At 38.5% G+C, this 23,340-nt stretch overlaps 2 protein-coding genes across 3 annotated transcripts; one reads left to right on the forward strand and one right to left on the reverse strand.

Annotated features, from left to right (window-relative positions):
* naa30 (N-alpha-acetyltransferase 30, NatC catalytic subunit) lies at nucleotides 1-8,482 on the forward strand. Its single transcript, XM_067455047.1, has 4 exons — nucleotides 1-1,010; nucleotides 2,051-2,174; nucleotides 2,440-2,495; nucleotides 4,909-8,482. The coding sequence occupies exons 1-4, from the start codon at nucleotides 219-221 to the stop codon at nucleotides 5,044-5,046; spliced, it is 1,110 nt and encodes a 369-aa protein (XP_067311148.1). The 5' UTR covers nucleotides 1-218; the 3' UTR covers nucleotides 5,047-8,482.
* A 238-nt stretch (nucleotides 8,483-8,720) lies between these two features.
* LOC137090536 (uncharacterized) lies at nucleotides 8,721-15,026 on the reverse strand. 2 transcript variants are annotated; one of them, XM_067454496.1, is made up of 6 exons: nucleotides 14,181-15,026; nucleotides 13,444-13,502; nucleotides 13,243-13,329; nucleotides 13,027-13,110; nucleotides 10,584-10,710; nucleotides 8,721-10,491 (listed from the first exon to the last, which is right to left on the reverse strand). In XM_067454496.1, the coding sequence occupies exons 1-6, from the start codon at nucleotides 14,401-14,403 to the stop codon at nucleotides 10,175-10,177; spliced, it is 897 nt and encodes a 298-aa protein (XP_067310597.1). In that variant the 5' UTR covers nucleotides 14,404-15,026; the 3' UTR covers nucleotides 8,721-10,174. The 2 variants fall into 2 exon arrangements, with proteins under 2 accessions (XP_067310597.1, XP_067310596.1); XM_067454495.1 differs by having other exon boundaries at nucleotides 10,584-10,713.
* Between the last annotated feature and the right edge of the window lie 8,314 nt (nucleotides 15,027-23,340).

Here is a 23,340-nt window from a genome sequence, read left to right on the forward strand (position 1 = left end):
TCGTAAATCATCTGCTGTGCTTTACGGCAGATACTAAGCAAGTGTGGAGTGAATTGAGTAATGGCAGGAACAGACACGAGATAGTCCACGAACTTGACATTAATCCTACATTTATCAGGTACCGGGAGCCGCACGGACGTCTGTCTTTGTCGTCGTTCGCTGTGAGAGGCTGATTCCGACCCCGTTTTTCTGTCATCATAGTAACTGTATGCAGTGGAATGGCTGAAGTGCCGCCAGGGCCTAACGCACTGCCTTCATCCCCGAGCGAGATCACACCACTGCCCGTGGACGGCTGCACCTTACTGGGCAACGATGAGGGACGGGACATCGTCAGCCCCGGCCAGGGACACCAGCACGCCAGCGACCACAAGGCGATAGTCAAATCCAACCAGAACAACGTGCACCCCAATGCATCAGCCGCCCAGTTCCACACAGCCCAGCTGAACGGGGTCCAGTGCAACCACACTCACCTCCAGAACCACGTCCAACAACACCGGCCGTCCGACAATCAAAACGCCGCTTCTGATCACCACTTGGACGGAGTTGGTGAGACACAGGGCGATCACACGGAAAACAACAATTTAACGAGAAATAAACGATGTAGTGATATATCGCAGAGCCAATCGCCGCCGAACAACGGGATAAACTGCACGGATAGAATGACGATAACAGAAAGCAGCTCTTGTCGATTGGAGAACGATGTAAGTAGCAGGACTGCTTCGGTGGGTCCGGTTCGAGCGGCCGCGGCGGAGCTGATGGACGGGGCTGGGTCAGGCCCGGGCCCGCAGGGCGCTGGAGTAGAGCAGGCTGCGGCTGACAGCGCTCCGGTGGCGGCTGCGATGTCGAGACTAGCGCTGGAGGAGCACGACGAGTCCATCCGATATGTGAGATACGAGTCAGAGCTCCAGATGCCCGATATAATCCGACTCATAACTAAAGACTTATCTGAGCCCTACTCTATATATACCTATAGGTACTTTATTCACAACTGGCCTCAGCTCTGTTTTCTGGTATGTATCGTGTCATTCAGTTATTCTTGATAGTGTTGATGAATCAATATCGAAGCGTTCTACCTCATCTCCGATATAACAAAATGTCTGACATGTACATTGACGTATAAAGTGTTACCGATTAGCAGTTTCGTATGTCTTGCTATTTAAATGATATTCCAATGTTATTTAAAGAATCGCATGATATTACTGTTCAAAATAAACATGACATTACTATGGTACGTCTCCAAAACCCCTAAACAAAATACCTTATGTCATATGACCATGTCCAAGGAAACTATATATATATATATATATATATATATATATATATATATATATATATATATATATATATATATATATATATAATATATAATATATAACATGACATGGCCATAAAACCTATTTTGTTTTGTATTCGTTATGGATTTTAGTTATGGTCCTTTTTTTAAATGTCTATTACTCAAGTGATTTCCAATGTAACCATATGACTATTTACTGTTATAACACTAAATATTATCTATTGTATCTTTCGCAAGAATGATGTTTAATATATACATAATCTATTCGTGAGTGAGGATGTATACTTGCATAACAGATGAGTATCAAAAAGTGTCATTATACACATTTTCTGGACAGGTACCATGCTTTTTTGACATACTACTAATACAATAGTAATCAGTCAGTGGAAATGTGGGATATGCCGTCACTCTACCACTATTTTGTATGAGTTATTTTTATTAAATGGATGGTGAGTATTGCAGTTTCATAACAAAAACCAAATCTATCCATGGTAAAGTGGAGCAGTCCATGTCATGGTTTCACCTGTGCTCACCGACTGGTTTTATTAAAAGTACCGCAGTATGTCAGAATTATGGTGCATTCTAAGGTGTCAAAGTATATTTATAACTTTATGAACACGAGAAGTTCAGGGTTGTGTAATTATCATCACAAATTGAGCCTAATAATATAGATATTTGTCATTGTTTTGCTCATAGTTCGCAGCCCACAAGCTTGGGTAATTGCAGTGTCTTGATGACTCTTTCTTTATGTCACAGGCGATGGTTGAGAAGGACTGTGTTGGTGCCATTGTGTGTAAGCTAGACATGCATAAGAAGATGTTCCGTCGAGGATACATCGCCATGCTCGCCGTCGACTCCAAGTTCCGCAGGAAAGGCATCGGTAAGAGCCATGCTAGCATGGTTGCCCTCTCCTCAGAATGGCAACAGAAACGGATCTTTTTATAGGACACACACATCTGCTTCAGTGTCAGCTCATGGATACGTTTAGTGTCTTTGAATGCTTTGAACTGCTATGAATCAATGGTTTGCCTCTTTGTGGAGGAATATGATCATTCTGTGTGTATTCTCCATTCATATTTGTATTTATCATATTTTACACGTATGTAATGTACTATGAATGATTAAAAGCTGTACTTGTTTGTTAGGCACTAACCTTGTGAAAAAGGCCATTTATGCTATGGTGGAGGGGGATTGCGATGAGGTAAGAGATTAGTCTTGTAATTATTTCACGCAACGGATATGTTTGGAATGGAATACTACTACATACGTCATGTTACACATAGTAGAGATAAACTTAGAAACATGGTTTCTCCCAGGCTAGTTGGAAAAGACTCTTATGTTATTAACATTAAAAGTATTGTTCTTAGAATTTAATTTAAAATTGGTATAATGAATTAAATTTTAAAATGGTAATTTATACAGTTCTAGATGTTCAACTGCCTTTTGGTACATTGTTGTCATGTGTATTAACGTTGGATCTCAGAAACGAATGCTTTTCACTGTTCTAAATGTGATTGTGCTGAGCAATTAGAATTCAAATTAGCAGTTTATTTTTTATTTAATTCAGTATAAATGTTATATAGTGTTTTCTGTCCAGTGAGGAAATATTATACCGTTCTATTCATCACTGTTTACCATTTTTATTTGATTTCCTAAAAATATTTTTTTGTATTCTGCAAATGCATATGTACAGTGCCATTCAAACATTTAAATAGTTAATACTTTTGTTTTGCAATTTTCCGTTTCTTATTATAAGAAATGTTTCTTGAGCAGCAAATCCTCATATCAGAATGATTTCTGAAGGATTATTTAACACTAAAGACTAGAGTAAAGATGCTGAAAATACAGCTTTGATCACAGGAATAAATTACTTTTTAAAAATAAGTAAAAATAAAGTTCTTTAAAAATATAATATTTTTCTCAGTATTACTGTTTTTACTGTACTTTAACTGTTGTCAAATACACGGCCGTATAAAAGTTTAAGGTCGGCAAGAGTTTTAACGTTTTTGAAAAGTCTTTTGCTCCTTAACACAACTGCATTTATCATATATTTTGAACCGTAGTGTAAATTCATCCTGCGTTCTAACTAAAGGCCTGTTTAGACCTGGTCACGTCATGCGTTTCTCTGAATGGATAGCTATCCGATCATGAAAAGACCAGCCGTAAATGCCCTCAAAACACTTTCAAGACGGATTTAAATCCGATCTCTCAAACCACTTCAGGAGGTGATCTGGGACGCATTCCAAATGAAACCAGCATAAATACATCTGGTTGTTGAAACCTCATATGTACAGTTTACTCCTCCCAAAATGTTAATTTGAGATTGTGTTATTGGCTATATGACATGTTATAGCCTGATACGACAGCGCTCCTGCAACATGCTTCACCACTGAATGCAAATGCAAACTGCCTCAAACGACACTGAATAATAAGTAGCTGATGCTCAAAAAACAATCATCTTCATTGAAAGTATTGAGGTGAATTGACCTTACGGAGTGCTGCTGCATTCCCGCAGGTTTCTCGCGTGCATCGCTGATCTATATTAGTGGAGCGCAAAAGCTGCGTCTCAAACAGCTCGCGAGTATCACATTTACTTTTTTCGTGGTTTATTGCGCTTTAACAGTCAAATACACAAAAATGCCCATTTTGGCAAGTATTCAGGTAAATGTAATAGTCAGTTTTGGAATATAAATAGTATATAGGATCTGTGCATAAGATCTTAAAGTGACAGCAGTCTAATATTCCTACCATTCTAATCAAAGAACAAAAGACAAAGAGAAATCACTCGCTGCTCTTGACTGAATAACTTTTGTAAGTTTAGTCATAAGCATTACTCTATTTCATTTTTACAATCAAGGCTGTGTTATTTTACATTTGATAAGCCTACTTTACTTTCTGTAGCATTTCTTACCTGCAAAACTACTGGTAAACCCACCTAAAAAACTTAAAGCCATGCATATTTCTTGTCTCTTTATTCTGTTGTATTTATTTGTGCCATCGTTTGCAATTTTGTTCTTATTTTATGACTGGCTGTTAACTTTTCATTTTTTCTTTTCATTGTTCTTCACTTTTTTCTTTTCATTGTAAATCTAGTTTAATGATTGAAATAAAGCTTGTGCTCAGCTATTACAAAAAAAAAAAACCCAAATAATCAAACTCAAAAGATTTGAGAATTATGAGAATCTCTGTATGGTGGTAAATATGGCAGTTTTCTCTGTGGTATCGAAAGTGAATATCAATATTTTTTCAAGGTATCGTATCGAAGTTGGTAATTACATTATCTTGACAACACTACAGCTCATATATGTTGCATTCGTTGACGCAAAGCTGATTCAAATTTCTTATAGCGTGGCAATTTAGGATTTGATTTATTTTACTCTTGCTGAGACGTGTTTATGTGGCCAAGTGTAAATGTAACCATTTCAACAAATCCGCTACCCGATCAGTAAAAAAAGCACGACCAGGTGTAAACAGGCCCAAAGCGTATGTGGTACTACACCATTCCAAATATGCCATGACTTCTATGTTCCCCTCACCTATGGTTTATTTGTAATAATGTATTTCAAAACCTGTGCTATGCCCATTGTTTCTTTATGCTTTATTTTCATCCTCAGGTGGTGCTAGAGACGGAAATCACCAACAAATCAGCTCTGAAACTCTATGAGAACCTGGGCTTTGTCAGAGACAAGCGGCTGTTTAGATATTATTTAAACGGAGTGGACGCACTTCGGCTTAAACTCTGGCTTCGCTAAATCAAACTACGGGGTCCCTCAACTCTTTCTCCATCCCTTTGGCCTCCTCTTCCTCTGCCCCAGTCCTTTGGCTCAGATCACCTGACTTCCCATCAATAGAAAGACACTCGACCTCTGCTGAGCCACAAAGGGGAAACTCTGAGGGAAATTTCAACCAATCATAATAAAGTGTTTTAAGAACTTTTTGTGTAAACAAAAGAGAGGTCATTGCAGAAAAGAAAAAGATGAGCAAAGTCAGGTACTAATATGACACCGAATAGAAAAACACGTGGTGGCTTCGACATTCAGGTGTCAATAGCCTGGCTTAAGACCTCTGTGTATTTGCGTCAGGAGGTGGAGACGGATGGGCTGAATGTGTCGATGGCATTGGCGGAATGAATCGTGCCGAAAGCAAACAGTGCGCCTCATTTTTTTTTTTTTTCATGAACAATCACAACGCGAAGGATGAAAATGTTTTGAAACCGACTCAACGAAACTACTCAAATCAATTTTTGTTTTACTGTTGTTTTTTTTCTCTTCTCTTCTTCCTGAAAGAGGGTGCACGGGAGCATTGCAGGTTGCGATCGGGCCTGCGACTTTGCGTTTTTGTGCGTACGGGGGTCTGTGGTTTATTTTATGTGTTTTTTTTATGTTTTTTTGAAAACACGGAGCAGAGCTTTGTCTGCTTTAGGAGTTTGATCTATGACAAACTAACATACAGAAACACTTTAACCCGATCTCCGCTCTTTTAAGTTGGTCATATTAGCTCACGTTATGCCATATTGGTTTATGTGGCTGGTGATTCTGACATAAGTGTTTTGTACAACTAAATTAAAATGAATGGAAATGAATTTCTAAATGGGTTTAAAAGGAGAGTATTCCCTGTTTTTTCAGTACTTTTTACCACAGTCTTCATCATAGATACTCCCTTTCCATGCCTGATACAATGTTTGGCTATTCAGATATGCTGAACTAGAGAAATGAACCTCAAGCAGACGCACTTCTCATTTTTGCACTGATTAGATTAGGGAATTAATGCTCTGTGTAGTTCCCTTGTCCGCCACTGCTTTAGTGGACCAGTTGGGGTCGGACTACAGATTTCACCAGCTCAGTTGCTCCATTGGACTCATGCAAATAGTTGCTATTAAGTCATGAAAATATGGAAGCTCGTTTCCACCATGGAACAAAAATTTCAAATTTATCGCAAATTCGAGTTTACATCTCGTAATTTTATCTTTCTCAGAATTTCCTGGTATAAAGTCACAATTCGGACTTTTTTCCTCCGATTTCTAGTTTGTATTGTTGATGTAACACCTGATTAGTTGACTTAAGTTACCTTAAGTGAGTAAACCCTTTGCCTTAAAATTAAGTAAATATACCGTGTGTAATTGAAAAAATTGTGCAAGTTCACAACTTATCTTTTTCAATTGCGCATGAGTCACAGTTCATGACTTAATTTTAAGGCAACGGGTTTGCTCACTTACAGATGTCAACGGATCACTTTTTACAGTGTTGCAATTCTGTCTTTATAACACGCAATTCTGAGTTATAAAGTCAGAATTGTGCGATATAAAAAGTCAGACTTTAAAACTTGCAATTATTAAACTCGCAATTGTGAGAGTCATTGCTTTATTTCTTGCAGTTTCAAGTTATAATTTCAGAAATGTGAGTTATAGTGAGTTGATTCTTTATTTCTCAGAATTGCGATATAAACTTTAATACAATTTTAATATAAGCTATAAAAAAGTATTTTCTTTTTCCTCACAATTGCGAGTTTTGTCAGAATTGTGAGTTATAAAGTTAGAATTGCAAGATCGAATTGTGAGACGTTACAAGTTCTTGAAATTCTGACTTAATTTCTCGCAGTTGCGCCTTTATATCACGCAATTCTGAATTCCTTTTAGAATTGTGAGATGAAAAAGTTGCAATTATTTTTTTAATTTTAATTCCGTGGTGGAAACGAGCTACCGTATGATACAGGTTGATTTATACGCAAGACGACAATGTTTAGAGGTGTTTTTAAAATTGAATGGAGGAAATTTCCAGAGGTTGTTGTTTTTATGGGTTTGTGTTTAACAGTAGTGTGCTGTGGCAGGCTGTACCATCACCCACGTTGTATGTAAGTGTTTCTATGTCGTTGCCAATAGACCCCCGTTTTGCTTTGCTGCTGGCTCATGAGTTGTTCTTGGGAGTGTTTGGAGTGGGAAACAGTTTCTTTGATTTGCTAAATGTACATATGGAAGTTTGATTTGTTGTTTTTGATTGTCATCAGAAAAGTTCCCATAGAGCTGCTGCTCTCAATTGTCGAGAAGATGAATGGGTTGCTTTATAAATTTGCGCTTGAATACACTGATATTGCTGATGGATTTATGGGAAGAGGAATTTATGCATCTTTTGATTGTTTTCTTTTTAATTGCCTTTTTTTAAGCCCAAATTGTAGTACATCTCCCAGAAATGTAACGGTCCCACCAATCCCCTATGTCAGTACGGCTCAGGTGTTTGCTTTCTATTCATTTCTCCTTTCAATAGTCAGGCGCTCCTTTCAAGGACCCAGTGGTTATTAACAGCCAACTTGTCTTTGATTCTTAATTTGTGTGGACGGTCGATGTTAAAATGGAAATTTGAGTAGTTTTCAGTCTTTTAGATGGCAGACGTAAATTTAGCTTGAAATTCAGGGATTGTTCACATTATCATTTGCTCACCCTTGTGTCTTTCTAAGACTTTGTATTGTCGTCTTCTGTAGATCACACTAGAATACATTTTGATATATGGTTTGAAGCATTGTGTTCTGCAGAAGAAAGGAAGTCATACAAATTCGGAATGACATGAGGGTTGGTAAATAAAGACAATTTTCTGTTTTGGTGAACTATCCTTTAATAAAATTCAAAGCTTCTCACAAGATGCCAATGTTGCCATTCTATGCTGCTCATATTTTCATATTGGAGAAATACTGGTGGTTGGCACAATGATGTTTTTTTGCACTGCCAATATCTGACTTTTGTGGTTTATTACTGTAAGCTGTCCATCTAAGTTTAGGCCATTAATAACCGCTTTAGACCGAGCAGCTGGCAGGTTCTAGCTGGGTAAGATCACATTTTTACATGATGTGGACACCAATCTGACTGACTGGCTTCTGTTTTTGGGGACTATTTCAGTGATGGGACTAATTTTGAATCTGCACTTGTGGCTAAATATCACCCTTGTAAACGGTGGAGTTTATGTTGTAGTTAGTGTAACTCTTGTACTTTCAGCTGATGATTTGGACGAGTGAGATCTGCACCTCAAACATGGATCCATTTTGTTGGGGGAAGAGCAACCGTTTGCATGTTGATGAAAATTTTCTCCACCCTTCTTTCTCCCACTTTCACCCCTGACAAAATGTCTTGCAAAAGTTTCTTTGTTTTCAAGTGGACAACAGACCTGGTTTAAAAATTATAAATAAATTATTTGATTTTTAAGCAAATGTAGTAGTTTGTTTTTTCTGAAAGGAGGGCTGGGAAAGCAAACTTTGGAATGTTAAATGATTTGAATTCAATAACAATTAAAGGTTACTTGTGTGCCACTATTATGTGGCACCAAACAGAACTGCCGTCTGTGCAGATTATAATATTAGTTTTTCTTTTTTGAGGGGGCAAAACAACATCTTTGAATAATGGCAGCCGGAGAACTGTTTGTAAGTTCTTTGCAACGTCATTATTTTCCAAGTTCTGTTTGATGCTGATAGTGGTGCAGCAATTACAAACTTGACCTTTAAACCTTGCTTACTTGAGTTTAAAAAGGCCACCACAGCAGAAGGGACACTGGCTTGGACATCAGCTGTCTTCATATGCAGCAGTTCATGGAGTTATTTACAGCGGCTGCGGTACTTGATTATACATTGCTGTTAATTTGTGTGTGTAATTACACTAATTTAAATCTGTTCAAATTTATTTTTGTTGTCAAGAGGAGGCAGCTGTACTCAAAACCACTACAATGTTTTGTTTAACATAATTGCACAAGACTGATTTACATGACACGATTTTTATTTTATTCCTCAGACTACATACAGACATGATCTGCAGGCGAATGGCATGATTTTGCATCTCATGTCTTTCTTGTTTTGCATAATCATTCAATGTCATGTGTAACAGTTTATACCACTTTTAAATTCAGTATTATACATGTTTCCCAAGTTACGTGTTTACATTTGGTCCTTGGTTTTTCCAAATCTCTCATTTTTGCCCAGCTAGAAAAGACCAATTCCTGCAGGGTCAAAAAAATGATGATATAAATTTTACATGTCATTGGAACACCTTTGGCCAGTTTCACAAACTAAAATACATGTTTTAAACTGGTTTAACTGAAAGCAACTTGCACTGACATATCTTAAAATATATCAGTGCCATTGTTTTGTCTTTTTTATCTAGGGCAAAATTTTAAAAGCTACTTAAATATCCTAATTGAACTAAAGCCTAATCCTGACTCAATCTAAGCCCTGTCTGTGAAACCGGGTCCTTATGTTGTAGGTGGCACAATAAAGGAGGACTATGGTCTGGTGACTTCAATTTCTGGGTTTCTGGTGATTGGGATTGAAGAATAGATCTCACACTAAGAACATTCCTAGTTTCTGCCTAGAGTTTGCATGTTGGTGTGTTTTTTTAATTTATTATTTGTTCTAGTTCCTCCCATATATTCAATCTTTCAACTTGTCATGGCTTGCAGAAAAAGTTCATTTGGTTCATTCCAATTGGTATTTGCAGGAAAATATTTAGCAACACTTGGAAGGGTCAAAGTGTATCTGTAAAGCACTGTTGAGTCGACTTGACCACTGGAGTTAAAAGCAGGTATGGTCTGCTTGCTTTGCTAGAAGTTGTAGGCCTAATAGAAGTGTACTGCTGTAATGAAACTTGCCAATCATTTATGAACTGAAGAATTAATTAATGTTGACTTTCTAACTAACAGCATACCACAGTACAAAGACTTCACCTTGTGCTTTCATCCACCGAGACTAACTGCTTTTCGAAGACTGCCTGGAAGGAAGGCCTCTTGCTAATTCCAGTTTTTCTCAGTTCTTTAGATATATTTTCATGCATGACCTAGAGTACTGTCCATGCCCCCAACTTGTGGAAAATTGTGCATTTTCAGATTCATGCTGTTTCTCAAGTCAAGGTCACCGTTGCACAGTTTCTATCAATTCTGGGTCCAGATTTGCTCTGCTCTTTGGAGAATGCAGGAAGTCCTCATGGTGACTTTTCTTCCCCAGACCTTCAAATATTTGGTCTTCTACCTCTGTCAGGATTCCATTTGCCATTAGCGGTTTGTCGCTCATCGTGTCTCCCACGTTTGGGTCTGGCAGCTGTGGACTTGGCTGCAGCAGCTCCCTTACATTCAGAATCTGTCCCTCAAACTCATCACAGAAGATGTTTTGTTGCATTGGCCTGGACACAAGCCGGACCCTCTGACTTCTTTCCTTCTCTTCTCCTTCCACTGATAGATAAGAAAAGACCTCAATGAGCTCAAGTACACAATGAAAGGGAAAAGGACCATTTGGGCAAAAGTGTTCAAACTGAGGGACTCACCAGAAGAGGTACGCATTCTCTTCGATTTCCCTTGTCTTTCCCTAAAGCACCTCTGCTGAGCTTGCCGCTTCTTGGTTGCTTGGTGATGGAGCATCGTCTGTGCCAGCAGAAGACCTTTCGTGTGTCCCTGCTAAGGTCAAGAATGCTTAAATGATCCACCTAAGAATAGCCTCAATGTGTTAAAGGGGTCATATGCCATTTTTGTACAAGTTAATAACAAGTAACAAGTTAAATTAAAACATTGTAATAAACTTTAATAAAAAATTCTATTTAGTATTCTAAGAAATCACTCATTTAACCTGGTGAAAAACAGCTCTGTTTTCGGCAAGCCGTTTCTGTGCATGTGCCTTTTATGCTAATGAGCTTTGCTCACACCGCCCCTCTGTTCCGTGGGGGCTTTGAGTGTGAAGCGTTGCTTAGACAACAGGAGAAAGTTTGACAACGCGAGTCTCTCAGGACACATCTGTGCAAGTTCAACCGTATCAATTAGATCTATCAGATATATCAACATCAAAATGACTGCTGTGTTCATTATTACACCCAAGAACAGAACACCACAATCGCTTAGACGCCATTCTCCTCCAGCGTATCCACAATGGCGGACGACAGCTTGCGCTCTCAGGGCGGGTCTGAGCTGAAACGCTGCTGTCAATCAACAGTCGTAGGAGGGGTGTCCGACCGTGTGACGTCACACGTCAAACGGCTTGATTTAAAAAAAAAAAACACTTGATGGATTTTTATCATTATAGGATGGTTGTATACAGTCACTACCAACACACATTGCTGTATAATCAACTTGTATTTGTAAGTTTTATCATAACACTTTAAAAGAAAAGTATGAAAGACTCAACAGAAAGTGCTCTACTTTGTAATGGTGGAGCTTGAAATTCCAGCTATGCTCTAACCATAACATATTCCTAAACATATCTTGGTCACCCATTAAATCCAGAGAGGGTGCTGGACATCATTTGGCTCAGTACTTGCTTGTATAATGCAAATGTGCAATTAAAATTAATTGGAACGTTTGGTTTCTCAACCCTTCTTTCTCCCACTTTCACTTTTCAACACTTTTGGTGTTGACGACACTGGGATTTATTGAGTGTGGAGAAGGGATCTACTCCCGTTCCCTGTACCCTGATGATGGATCCTAGAGATGAAGGTACCATGGCTGCACCCCAGCATACTTTCCACTCCAGCAACACTGTAATCAGATCTAGTGGGACCACAGGGCAAGGCTCAGTGCTCACCAGCTGTCAGTCTTCTCCCTCTTTATCTACATCTTTTAGTCTTGAAACACCATCACAAACTCTCGGTTCCTGAGTTGTCACAAACCCCATCTTTCAGAATATATCTGACTGCACCTCTATTTGAATAATGTTCTACATGCAAGAGAAGGATCAGTGTTTGGATTACACCAATGCTTCCAGGGGCTGAGGCTTGGTGTCATGGATATCCTGGAGGTTTATATTGACCAGTTGACTGCACATTATCCATTACAAACTACTAAACCCATCAATGAATCTTAATAGTGCAAACAGCTGTTACTTTAAGAAGGTTCTAGGAAAGTGTTTTCGGTTTCACAAATATTTAATTTTTAAATGTCCACCATGGTTTTATTATTGGGAGATACAAGGTCCACGGCCAACTTGGATCATGTATACCTTAATAACCAATCACATAGCTCTGACATCGATGGATTTTGTCCATAGTTGCGCGACAGTCAATCAGATGCAATCGGTCAATCTGTCAATTTGCAGATGCCATAGAAAAGAAGGAGAAGTGCGTAAACTGAATCACACCTGTCGCGCAATTGTCAGTGACTCCTCTTATAAAATATTTTTTTGGGGGCGTAAACTGTAAAGATACGTCACTCCAAAATAAATGTTTAAAAGCTAATATTCTGAAGATTAACCAATAGGCTGTTGATTCATTAAACACGCCACTTTCCCACAAAAGCAGTTTATTTTGCACAGTAAAGCCTCCATTGATATCCATTAAAAAAGACCTCTGGCCATGCGCACCACAGCGTTCGCAGGTGTCATGATTTTTTTGCTAACCTTGGGAGATTTGTTTTTGTGATACTGGCCGCATCCGAAATTGCATACTTCCCTATTATACAATAAGTGAAAAGCAGTATGTGACAAAATAATTATGTCGAAAAAGTACCTTTAGAACTTTCTTCTGGTGAGAGATTCTGAATTGTGCATATGATGGACACTTTGCTTACCCCTGAGGCCACAGAAGAGGATTTATGAATTGCAGTGAAGTGACGAAACTGCCGCTGGTAGGTCACATGATAATGACAACATGGCAAATGTAGTATGTCCAGAATACATTGAGTCTATACAAATACATTTTTTGTCGTGAAGTAATTATTCAAGAGAGTATGTGTTTTCGGAGACAGACAATGCGTTTTGTGTCCACGCAGAAAAGAGTTGTATACCTGTAGTGTGTTGCTTGTGCCACAGTCCTCTCCCAGGCTGGGAGTGGAATAGCAATGGACAGGCCCATCGCTCCATTCCTTGTCCTGACAAAAGCAAAACGCATGATGTTCATTAAAAGTCAAGACATTAGCTGCCCTCAGATTTGCCCTCTTTAGAACTTTTAAGTGATTCGTTCTCTCAAACTATTCAGAGAAGGTGGAAGAACAGTGAAAGACCTCAGACTCAGTCGTTTTGTATGCCGTGAGTGCATGTTTGGCAGGATTCACATCAGCCCCTGGGGCAAGGGCCATTGTTTGCCATCCCTGTGAGTTCAATGATGTTCATAATTAGGATCACAACTATATTGAATAAACTGAAGGATACTATGAATAACTTCAAAGTAATAATACAGTGCAGTAACTACAGCATGCTCAGACCTTTGCTGGCTGTGGTGGATGAGACTTAATAATGCTTTTATCACAGACACTTTGAGATCCTGTGGGTGACATCACAACAACACAAGCATGAATGAAAAGAAACAAGGCCTATGTAAGGCCCTTGAAAATTGCTTACCCAGGTTGAATTCAGATTAGCTTACTACTTTACTACACCCTAACGTGAAAGTAATACACTAGTTTATTATTCAAAATGTACCCTTATAGCCTACTAAGATATGATAAATCATTTGAATATGGAAACATCACACTTTAAATGGATAAATAATACCCATCCGCACCATGAATGACAACTATAAAGATAATTATTTTAGCGTCCACACTAGCGGACAATATCTTTCTGTTTATTATAAGCGCTTGCTTGTCTGTCATTTGAAATGACTGAGCTTGTTACAGGATGGATTCAGATTGGCTGTCAATGAAATCTGAAAATGATTCTAACGGTTTTGTTATATCTTATATTCTTTAATATTGAGAACTATTTTTAGAATGATATCTTTATTTTTATCTTTATAGTTATAATTTTTGGTGTGAATGGCCCTTAAAAATGTAATGCACTTTGTAAATCTTCTGTCTGAACATTGGTTTAGCAATGTCATAAATAGAGTCGACACTGAAATTCAAATGTCAAATGTGCTTTGCAGCATATTGCATGATTTATAGAATAATATTGTTCATAATTAGTACTAAACATAAAGTCTAATTATCACAGCACTGACCTGGTTCTAAATGAACAATATGAGGCACTTCATGTCTTCCAGTCAAAGGAGGCAGATGGTTGGTCTTCTGTCCCACAATCCCTTTCTCTTGGCTCTCTGTTCCTTTAACAGCAGTTATCATCCATGGTGAGGTTGGGAGCAGGGAAGGCTCATCCTCCATTGGTTGACCAAGAGATGGTGCAACCTGACAAATCTTTGGCCTGGAGTTGCTGCTGTTCCCCATGGTCCATTTATACTTCCAGCTAAGATAAGTTTTGTTTCAAAATATATACCAAAATATTTTATCTCAGGGAACCACATTAGTCTCCATTTCTTGAGCTGCTTTCAAAGGCGTAATCCATGCCTAACTCTTCTCTCCATCTGAATGTTGTATCCAGGTTGAATCCATAAGGTTGAGCTTTGACATAACCTAACCAAAGAGTATTCGCCCTCAGTGCTGTTTAACTGTACAAACAGAAACTCTGGCTAAGTTGTGTAGTGAAATGGCAGGTGCATGCCCCCCTCTCTTGCTTTATATTTCTCGGTTTTGGCGTAATGAGGTAAGTTTCCATGGTGACTGTCCCCACAGGTTACTCTATAACTGTGTGTTAATGCTTGGGCGGCGGTGAGAGGGCCCGTCTCTCCACTGATTGTTCAGGCATGCGACTGCTCAGGGAACCAGGCTTCATGATTGACAGAATTAGTGTCAGTTTTCTGTATGTCTGATTACAGCAGGTATAATTTGACTTTAGAGAAAATCAACCTGGCTGGTTTGCAATTATTACACAGCAATATAAGTTGTGCCAATTTGTAGCACAAATTTTGTTTTTCTTTCAGTAAATAACAACTTATCCCTGCTATGATCTCAGATTGATCCTCATCTTTATGACTATATATATATATATATATATATATATATATATATATATATATATATATATATATATATACAGTATTGTTCAAAATAATAGCAGTACAATGTGACTAACCAGAATAATCAAGGTTTTTAGTATATTTTTATTGCTACGTGGCAAACAAGTTACCAGTAGGTTCAGTAGATTGTCAGAAAACAAACAAGACCCAGCATTCATGATATGCACGCTCTTAAGGCTGTGCAATTGGGCAATTAGTTGAAAGGGGTGTGTTCAAAAAAATAGCAGTGTCTACCTTTGACTGTACAAACTCAAAACTATTTTGTACAAACATTTTTTTTTCTTTCTGGGATTTAGCAATCCTGTGAATCACTAAACTAATATTTAGTTGTATGACCACAGTTTTTTAAAACTGCTTGACATCTGTGTGGCATGCAGTCAACCAACTTGTGGCACCTCTCAGCTGTTATTCCACTCCATGATTCTTTAACAACATTCCACAATTCATTCACATTTCTTGGTTTTGCTTCAGAAACAGCATTTTTGATATCACCCCACAAGTTCTCAATTGGATTAAGGTCTGGAGATTGGGCTGGCCACTCCATAACATTAATTTTGTTGGTTTGGAACCAAGACTTTGCCCGTTTACTAGTGTTTTGGGTCATTGTCTTGTTGAAACAACCATTTCAAGGGCATGTCCTCTTCAGCATAGGGCAACATGACCTCTTCAAGTATTTTAACATATGCAAACTGATCCATGATCCCTGGTATGCGATAAATAGGCCCAACACCATAGTAGGAGAAACATGCCCATATCATGATGCTTGCACCTCCATGCTTCACTGTCTTCACTGTGTACTGTGGCTTGAATTCAGAGTTTGGGGGTCGTCTCACAAACTGCCTGTGGCCCTTGGACCCAAAAAGAACAATTTTACTCTCATCAGTCCACAAAATGTTCCTCCATTTCTCTTTAGGCCAGTTGATGTGTTCTTTGGCATATTGCAACCTCTTCTGCACATGCCTTTTTTTTAACAGAGGGACTTTGCAGGGGATTCTTGAAAATAGATTAGCTTCACACAGACGTCTTCTAACTGTCACAGTACTTACAGGTAACTCCAGACTGTCTTTGATCATCCTGGAGGTGATCATTGGCTGAGCCTTTGCCATTCTGGTTATTCTTCTATCCATTTTGATGGTTGTCTTCCGTTTTCTTCCACGTCTCTCTGGTTTTGCTCTCCATTTTAAGGCATTGGAGATCATTTTAGCTGAACAGCCTATCATTTTTTGCACCTCTTTATAGGTTTTCCCCTCTCTAATCAACTTTTTAATCAAAGTACGCTGTTCTTCTGTACAATGTCTTGAACGACCCATTTTCCTCAGCTTTCAAATGCATGTTCAACAAGTGTTGGCTTCATCCTTAAATAGGGGCCACCTGATTCACACCTGTTTCTTCACAAAATTGATGACCTCAGTGATTGAATGCCACACTGCTATTTTTTTGAACACACCCCTTTAAACTAATTCAACTAATTGCCCAATTGCACAGCCTTAAGAGCGTGCATATCATGAATGCTGGGTCTCATTTGTTTTCTGAGAATCTACTGAACCTACTGGTAACTTGTTTGCCACGTAGCAATAAAAAAATATACGAAAAACCTTGATTATTCTGGTTAGTCACATTGTACTGCTATTATTTTGAACAATACTGTATATATATATATATATATATATATATATATATATATATATATATATATATATATATATATACACTATATTTCCACAAGTATTTGGACACCCCTCCAAATCATTGAATTCAGGTTTTCAAATCACTTCCATGGCCACAGGTGTATAAAATCAAGCCCTAGACATGCAGACGCTTCTACAAACATCTGTGAAAGAACGGATCGCTCTCAGGAGCTCAGGGAAACTTCACCTGTCAGTAATGTTATGCCTGATATCGGTGTGTGTGTATATATATATATATATATATATATATATATATATATATATATATATATATATATATATATATATATATATATTTCACGAGTTTGTGTGCCCAAATAATCTTGGTGAAAGTGGTAAACAGATTTGGCTTGCTGTCTGCTATAGAGGGGCTCGGAGAGGATATTCTACCCGAGCTCCGATTGTACAAAAGAAGGAGCAGAGGAGGAGGAGGGATGCTGCAGGAACTAAAAAGGGGAAGAGGTAAGCTGCTGGTTTTATACCTTGGTATTAATTGAAAGATTAGATGGGCGTACTCCTCCCGAAATTACGTTTAATAACTTTAAATTTTGGTTTTTCATGAGCTGTATGCCAAAATCATCAGTGTTAAAACAATAAAAGACCTGAAATATTTCAGTTGGTGTGCAATGAATCTAAAATATATGAAAGTTTAATTTTTAAATTTTTATCATTACATTATGGAAAATAATGAACTTTATCACATATGCTAATTTTTTGAGAAGGACCTAAGATCTGATCAAAAGTGATGGCAAAGTGTTGCAAAATAATCCTGATTTTTAAATTTATTTATCAGGGTTTCCACAAATAAATACAGCAGTTCAAACAACTGTGATGATGATGATAAGAAATGTTTCTTGATCACTAATTCAGTATATTAGAATGACATAAAGTAGAAAATATTAAGGAGTTATTTTAAATATGAACAACATTTTACAGTTGTCTTTGTATTTTTGATCCAATGAATTCAGCCTTGGTGAGCATAAGAGGCTTCTTTAAAAACAACAACATTTGAAATACCTTACCGACCCCAAACGTCTGAACGGCAGTATAGGTCCTAATAAATACTGTAAATCTTCTGTTGAACTGTGTCAGCATATGGAGTGTTATCGGCACGTCCCAGGGTGAACAAACTGGGCCCCATAATGTGGATTTAAAGACTTCCTCCATTCTCTGTATACCTGCCCTCCTGTTACCCTTCACTTCCTTTCTCTGCCTCATTTGATTTAATGGGCTTCTCCAGCGCTCTGAAGATGTTCAGCCTGTCCACTCAGCTAATGTCTCATTACATTTCCAAGAAAGCAAAGTCGTTATATGCATTCACAAAGAGCAGCTGTCGCAGGACTGTGAAGGTGTCCCAGAGTTTACAGCAGGGGAAAATTAGAGAATGATTTGTTTTCCTGTATTATGGTATGTATCACGGTCAGAGCTGTGGACATTCTCATTCTCACATTCACATATGCTCAAACTATAGGGGGTTTAAGCTCACGGGGTGCAGGTTTAAATCCGCAGTCATATCAAGTTTCAAGAAGTCAAATAAGACTTTACTGAACAAAGCAAAAGTTGAGATGTCAGTCACCGCACCTGAATTTGTTTCTGGCCAGGGTGCAATTCTTATAGATTTTTCTTATCTGCTGTTTGGCAATGACCATGCAACCACCTCACTTGTTTCCCACGGTCAAATCTTACTCCTCCTGTCTTTCTCTCTACTTGTGGATTCTTGGCAGTTGATAATCAACCCTTTCCCAGAGGCAAGAGGCCCAAATAATCTTTATTTTAACCTTTTCCAAGGACAAACAACCCTTTCCCAGAAGCAAGATGCCTCCACGAGTCATATGTATTTATTTCACACCTCTTAATAATGATTTGATATCTTCTATCACCCTCTCTCCTCTCCACTTATCGCTGGTGTGTGGTGAGCGCACTGGCGCCGTTGTACTGTGGCTGCCGTCGCATCATCCAAGTGGATGCTGCACACTGGTGGTGGTTGAGGAGAGGCCCCTGATATGAGTGTGAAGCGCTTTGGGTGTACAGTAGTACATTTGAAAGCGCTATATAAATGCCTCACTCATTCATTCATTCATTCTTTGGTCTTTCACAGCCATCTGTTGTTTGATGGAAATCCCTTGACTTTACAATCACTGCTCAGAGGGCCACAAGACTTTCTCAGACACATCTGACCTTTGTCATAATTATTTATCACAGCTTCATAATACTGCTGCTACAATTGCTTGTTATATTAAATACAAATACTCTGACACCATATGTCTAAAAACAATGTACGCTACTGTTCAAAATATCACGTCGGTAAAATGTTTTTTGACAGAAGTCTCTTCGGCTCACCTAGGATGCATTTATTTGATCAAAAATACAGTACTAACAGTAATACTGTGGAATAATTTAATTTTCTTGAATGTAAAAACTTTTCATTATCATTACTCCAGTCTTCAGTGTCACATGATCCTTCATTCAAATATCATGATTTTGTGCTCAAGAAATATTTCGTATTTCTTAGAACAGCATTTATTTGAAATAATAAAATATAAAGTTTAATGTATCCTTGCTGAAAAAATTTATTAATTTATTTTTTGCAATTTAACGCAAAATATTCAAATATATGTTGTTTGAAAGTCTAGGTATGCAGATATGTAGATTACCTCATGTAAATTGAGTTTTCCAATTTCCGTCTCCATTCTATCAGCGACTTCTCTGATTGGAGGATCTCTTCAGAATTATAGGTGGGGTTCTTTATTTGGAATTTATTTGGCTATTAAACACTTGGGTCTTGTTCTACCAAAATATATAAGACCACTTAACAAACTCAAAGCTCAGGTAAGGTCTCTTGAAATGTCTATCCCCAATTTCACAGATAATTAAGGCTGAAAGGCAGGGTGGGTAGCCTGGATGGCAGCCGAACTTAGCCCCGCCCACAAAATCATTAGGTCGGGCTGTTCAGTCTGGCCTCGATCCATAGAGGAGTAATCATCTCCGAACAAAAAATGGTGTTTGGGGGGTAAAATGTGTGTTATTTTAGTAAGGTTGCCTGCTAAAATTCGCACTCATGGGTCTATATATCACATAATAGTCGCTTCAACACTTGGACATAGAAAACAACCCGCGGAAGAAAACATTAGGAAACGCGGACTTGGCAACATAGTGCAGTTGAGCTCTGTTGACATTTGACAATGCGTCGCTTCATTGCTCTGATTGGTTGTCGGTCTATCCAATTGAGGTCTTTCCTGGTTCGGTTGAAACACGCCCCATAATCACAGCCCAATGGAGCAGTTTCAAACTCATACATATTCTGACTACAATTAAGTATGACCCAAGCGGCAACCTCCCGTAATCTCTCTTGAAGCCAATACAGAAGTAATGTAAACTGCAATTCCTCAACTGGCCACTAGGGACAGGCTCCAGAAGGGAGCATAATCTCATTGAGCCCCATTTTAAAATTCTCAACTTTACAGCAGAAAAAAACATGTTTACAGCCTGGTACAAATTGTGGTTTTGGTCTATACGGCTAATTTTGATCTTCATGACAACTGTGAGGGAGGTGATTTTTTTTATAACTCATTCGTTTACGTTACATAAAGCCTTAAAGTTCTGCATAATTAAGGGCGTGGTTACAAGTGTATAGCCATTTATCCGCCGTCTTTATTGCGTCACCTCAGCTCCGCGCACATCCCGCCTTTTTGCCCATTTTCTGTTATCCGGGAGTGACACGCGATGACTCGCTCACAAGATGGCAACGCCCAGCTCGTCTCTACTTTAAGCTTCAGAACGGCTTATCGGAATCCTATGGGTGACGTCACGGACACTACGGCCATATTTTTTTACAGTCTATGGTATGACCACGTCAGGCCTACCCTGTAGCCTGACGTGGTCATACTCAATTCTAGTCAGAATATTCGGAGATATCTGTTAGGGAAGGTGATTTGTTCCAGAAAATGTTTTTACTATGTTCGTTGAAAGTCTCTTCACATCCTGATAGCGGTCACTAAGTTAAGTGGTCTAAATGTCTTAATGTATATATCTTACCTGTGGAAGGAGTAGGATCATAAAATGTTTGTCCAATCATTGCATTCGGTCCAAATACGATGTCCTAACTGCCTGTAAGCGTATATATTTCAATCAGTGCGTTTCATATGCAGAGTTAGACAGACGTCACTGAGCACTTCATCCAAAACAGCAGCCTTTTATCGTTCCTCCTAAAACAAACAACCAGCTTATGCTGCGTTCACACCATAACTAGTCATTTGGAAGAGAGTTTTGTGACTTAAATTTACGCTTTTCAATGGCAACACTATTAATGGCTAAAGGAATCTGCAGCAGTCAGGTGATACAGGTCAGAGCTCTTTAAGTTATTCATGTTAATCATTATTATAATGTGCTTGCAAACTCTGCACAGTAAAAAGTCCCCGCTGAAACATCCTCCCTCACATCTCCCCCTCCCCCCTATTGACAGAAATGAGAGGGTGAGAGGGAGATGTGAGGATTTTTCAGCCGGGACTTTTTACTGCGCAGAGTCGAAGTACTCTCAGAAGTGCTATTCCACCATACATTATAGTTCTCCTTTTTAGTCTGCTTAGAAAAGCGCAACGTTTTATTTTGTCACCATACTTGATCGTTTAACTATTAGTGTAACTGTATTTAAATAGGGAAAACGTGGAGGTGTTTGGTCGCTTCTAACTTGATCTCTGTTTGGTACCATAGTGAATGAACTGGGCTTAGTGGGCTAAGCTAAATGCTATCAGATCGTCACCGCGCGTCAGAGAGATTAAGTGCACGCGCTGAGATGACAGAGGTATGTATCAACTCGTCTTAGTTAAGGGAATAACAGTTTAATATAAAAAAGCGGTGAAGTAACCCTTTAAGTAGCCTATTGTATTTAATGGGAACTTATTTTTATCATTAGGTATTTGAGGCAAAAGTATTTTTTCTCATTTGCTTTTCCCTGTCTTTTCTGACATCCTGGCGCAAATCAGCTGTCCATCATGTTGAAATAATAATAAAGGTTTAAACAGTCTGGATTTAAATTATTTTATAGATACCAATGCTACAGCCAGTCCGATTGCCTGCCAAAATGGCGACGTTTAGGCTGCGTGACGTCAACCTCCGGAGCTCTATACCATCTACATACAATGGTATTTTGACCAGCTGAGAACTCGTGAAACGCTTATAAAATTAGTAAAAAAGTCAAAACAGTGGCAGGAATCCCTCCGTCACACACACAAACGAAGATCTGCTGTGAGAAAGCACGGTTCTGATGCCTGTACCGAACTGTGATGGGCAACATCGCACCCTTAAAAACTACGTATATGCCCTAATTTAATTATGGCCTAGTTCCGGTTTAATCTAAACCCTGTCTGTAAAGCCAGACCTATATATTTTATGTTTGAATATTGAATGTGACTGTTGCACTAAATGCCCATGTGTCCAAAATAATACCATGACAGGCAGTTTTCAAAGCAGATCTTTATTTTTGTGTTTTATTATAAAAGGAAAAAGAAAGGCTTATTCATTAAAGCATAATACTGTTCTCCTACGTATATTACACTACTACGTACAATGCAAATAATCTTCATATTTCATATACATATATATCTGACCTCTGAATGCATTCATGTGTACAGTGAGCCGAACTGGCCCTGACAGAGTCTATATTCATAGAATACATTCCATGGGGAGGGCTAGCGGAGGGGTGCAGGGGTGCAGGGATGGCGTGCAGAGGGAAACCAAAGTCTGAAAGTCCATTTCTATGGAATGGATGCGTATCTTCCCATAGAAACGGCAGGGAAGAGAATACTAGATCCCTTCTGTAAAATAAAAAAATACTGTCAGTAAATATCCCTGTTTTAACGGGATGCTATTCTCAGAACACTCAAGCCTCCACTGTCAACTCTATTAAAGGCAAGACAGCCTGTTCTTATCTTTCTGTTGGGTTATTATTAAAGAAAATACCTTTCCTTCGCTTCGCTTCACTTTCTCTTTTGTCTTCTTTCCACAACCTTAAAGGGTTAGTTCACCCAAAAAGGAAAATGATGTAATTAATGACTCACCCTAATGTCGGTCCACACCCGTAACACCTCCGTTCATCTTCAGAACACAGCTTAAGATATTATATATTTAGTCTGAGAGCGTATGTAAGTGTATGCACACTATACTGTCCATGTCCAGAAGGGGAATAAAAACATCATCACAGTAGTCTATATGTGACATCAGTTGGTTAATCAGTTGGTTAAAGTATCTCTTGAAGCATCGAAAATACATTTTGGTCCAAAAATAACAAAAACTACAACTTTATTCAGCATTGTCTTCTCTTCCTGGCCTGTTTTCAATCCGTGTTTGCGACTGCACAGTCTCTCTCAGACTATAAACGAAGCTCAGATCAACCAGATAACACGTCAGCAGTGTCACTGCGCAGTCGCCAACGCACATTTAAAACAAACACAGAAGACAATGCTGAATAAAGTCGTAGTTTTTGTTATTTTTGGACCAAAATGTATTTTTGATGATTAAAAAAATTCTAACTAACCCACTCATGTCACATATAGACTACTTTG

This window comes from Pseudorasbora parva, chromosome 10 (assembly GCF_024679245.1).
Source record: "Pseudorasbora parva isolate DD20220531a chromosome 10, ASM2467924v1, whole genome shotgun sequence".
Taxonomy (NCBI): domain Eukaryota; kingdom Metazoa; phylum Chordata; class Actinopteri; order Cypriniformes; family Gobionidae; genus Pseudorasbora; species Pseudorasbora parva.

Coding starts and splice junctions, on each gene's coding strand:
- naa30 (XM_067455047.1), top strand. CDS start 219: ATGGCTGAAGTGCCGCCAGGGCCTAACGCACTGCCTTCATCCCCGAGC. Junction 1,011..2,050: donor GGCCTCAGCTCTGTTTTCTG/GTATGTATCGTG, acceptor TTTATGTCACAG/GCGATGGTTGAGAAGGACTG. Junction 2,496..4,908: donor TGGAGGGGGATTGCGATGAG/GTAAGAGATTAG, acceptor TTTCATCCTCAG/GTGGTGCTAGAGACGGAAAT.
- LOC137090536 (XM_067454495.1), bottom strand. CDS start 14,403: ATGGGGAACAGCAGCAACTCCAGGCCAAAGATTTGTCAGGTTGCACCA. Junction 13,503..14,180: donor TATTGTTCATTTAGAACCAG/GTCAGTGCTGTG, acceptor TGTCACCCACAG/GATCTCAAAGTGTCTGTGAT. Junction 10,714..13,026: donor GCACAAGCAACACACTACAG/GTATACAACTCT, acceptor TCTTGACCTTAG/CAGGGACACACGAAAGGTCT.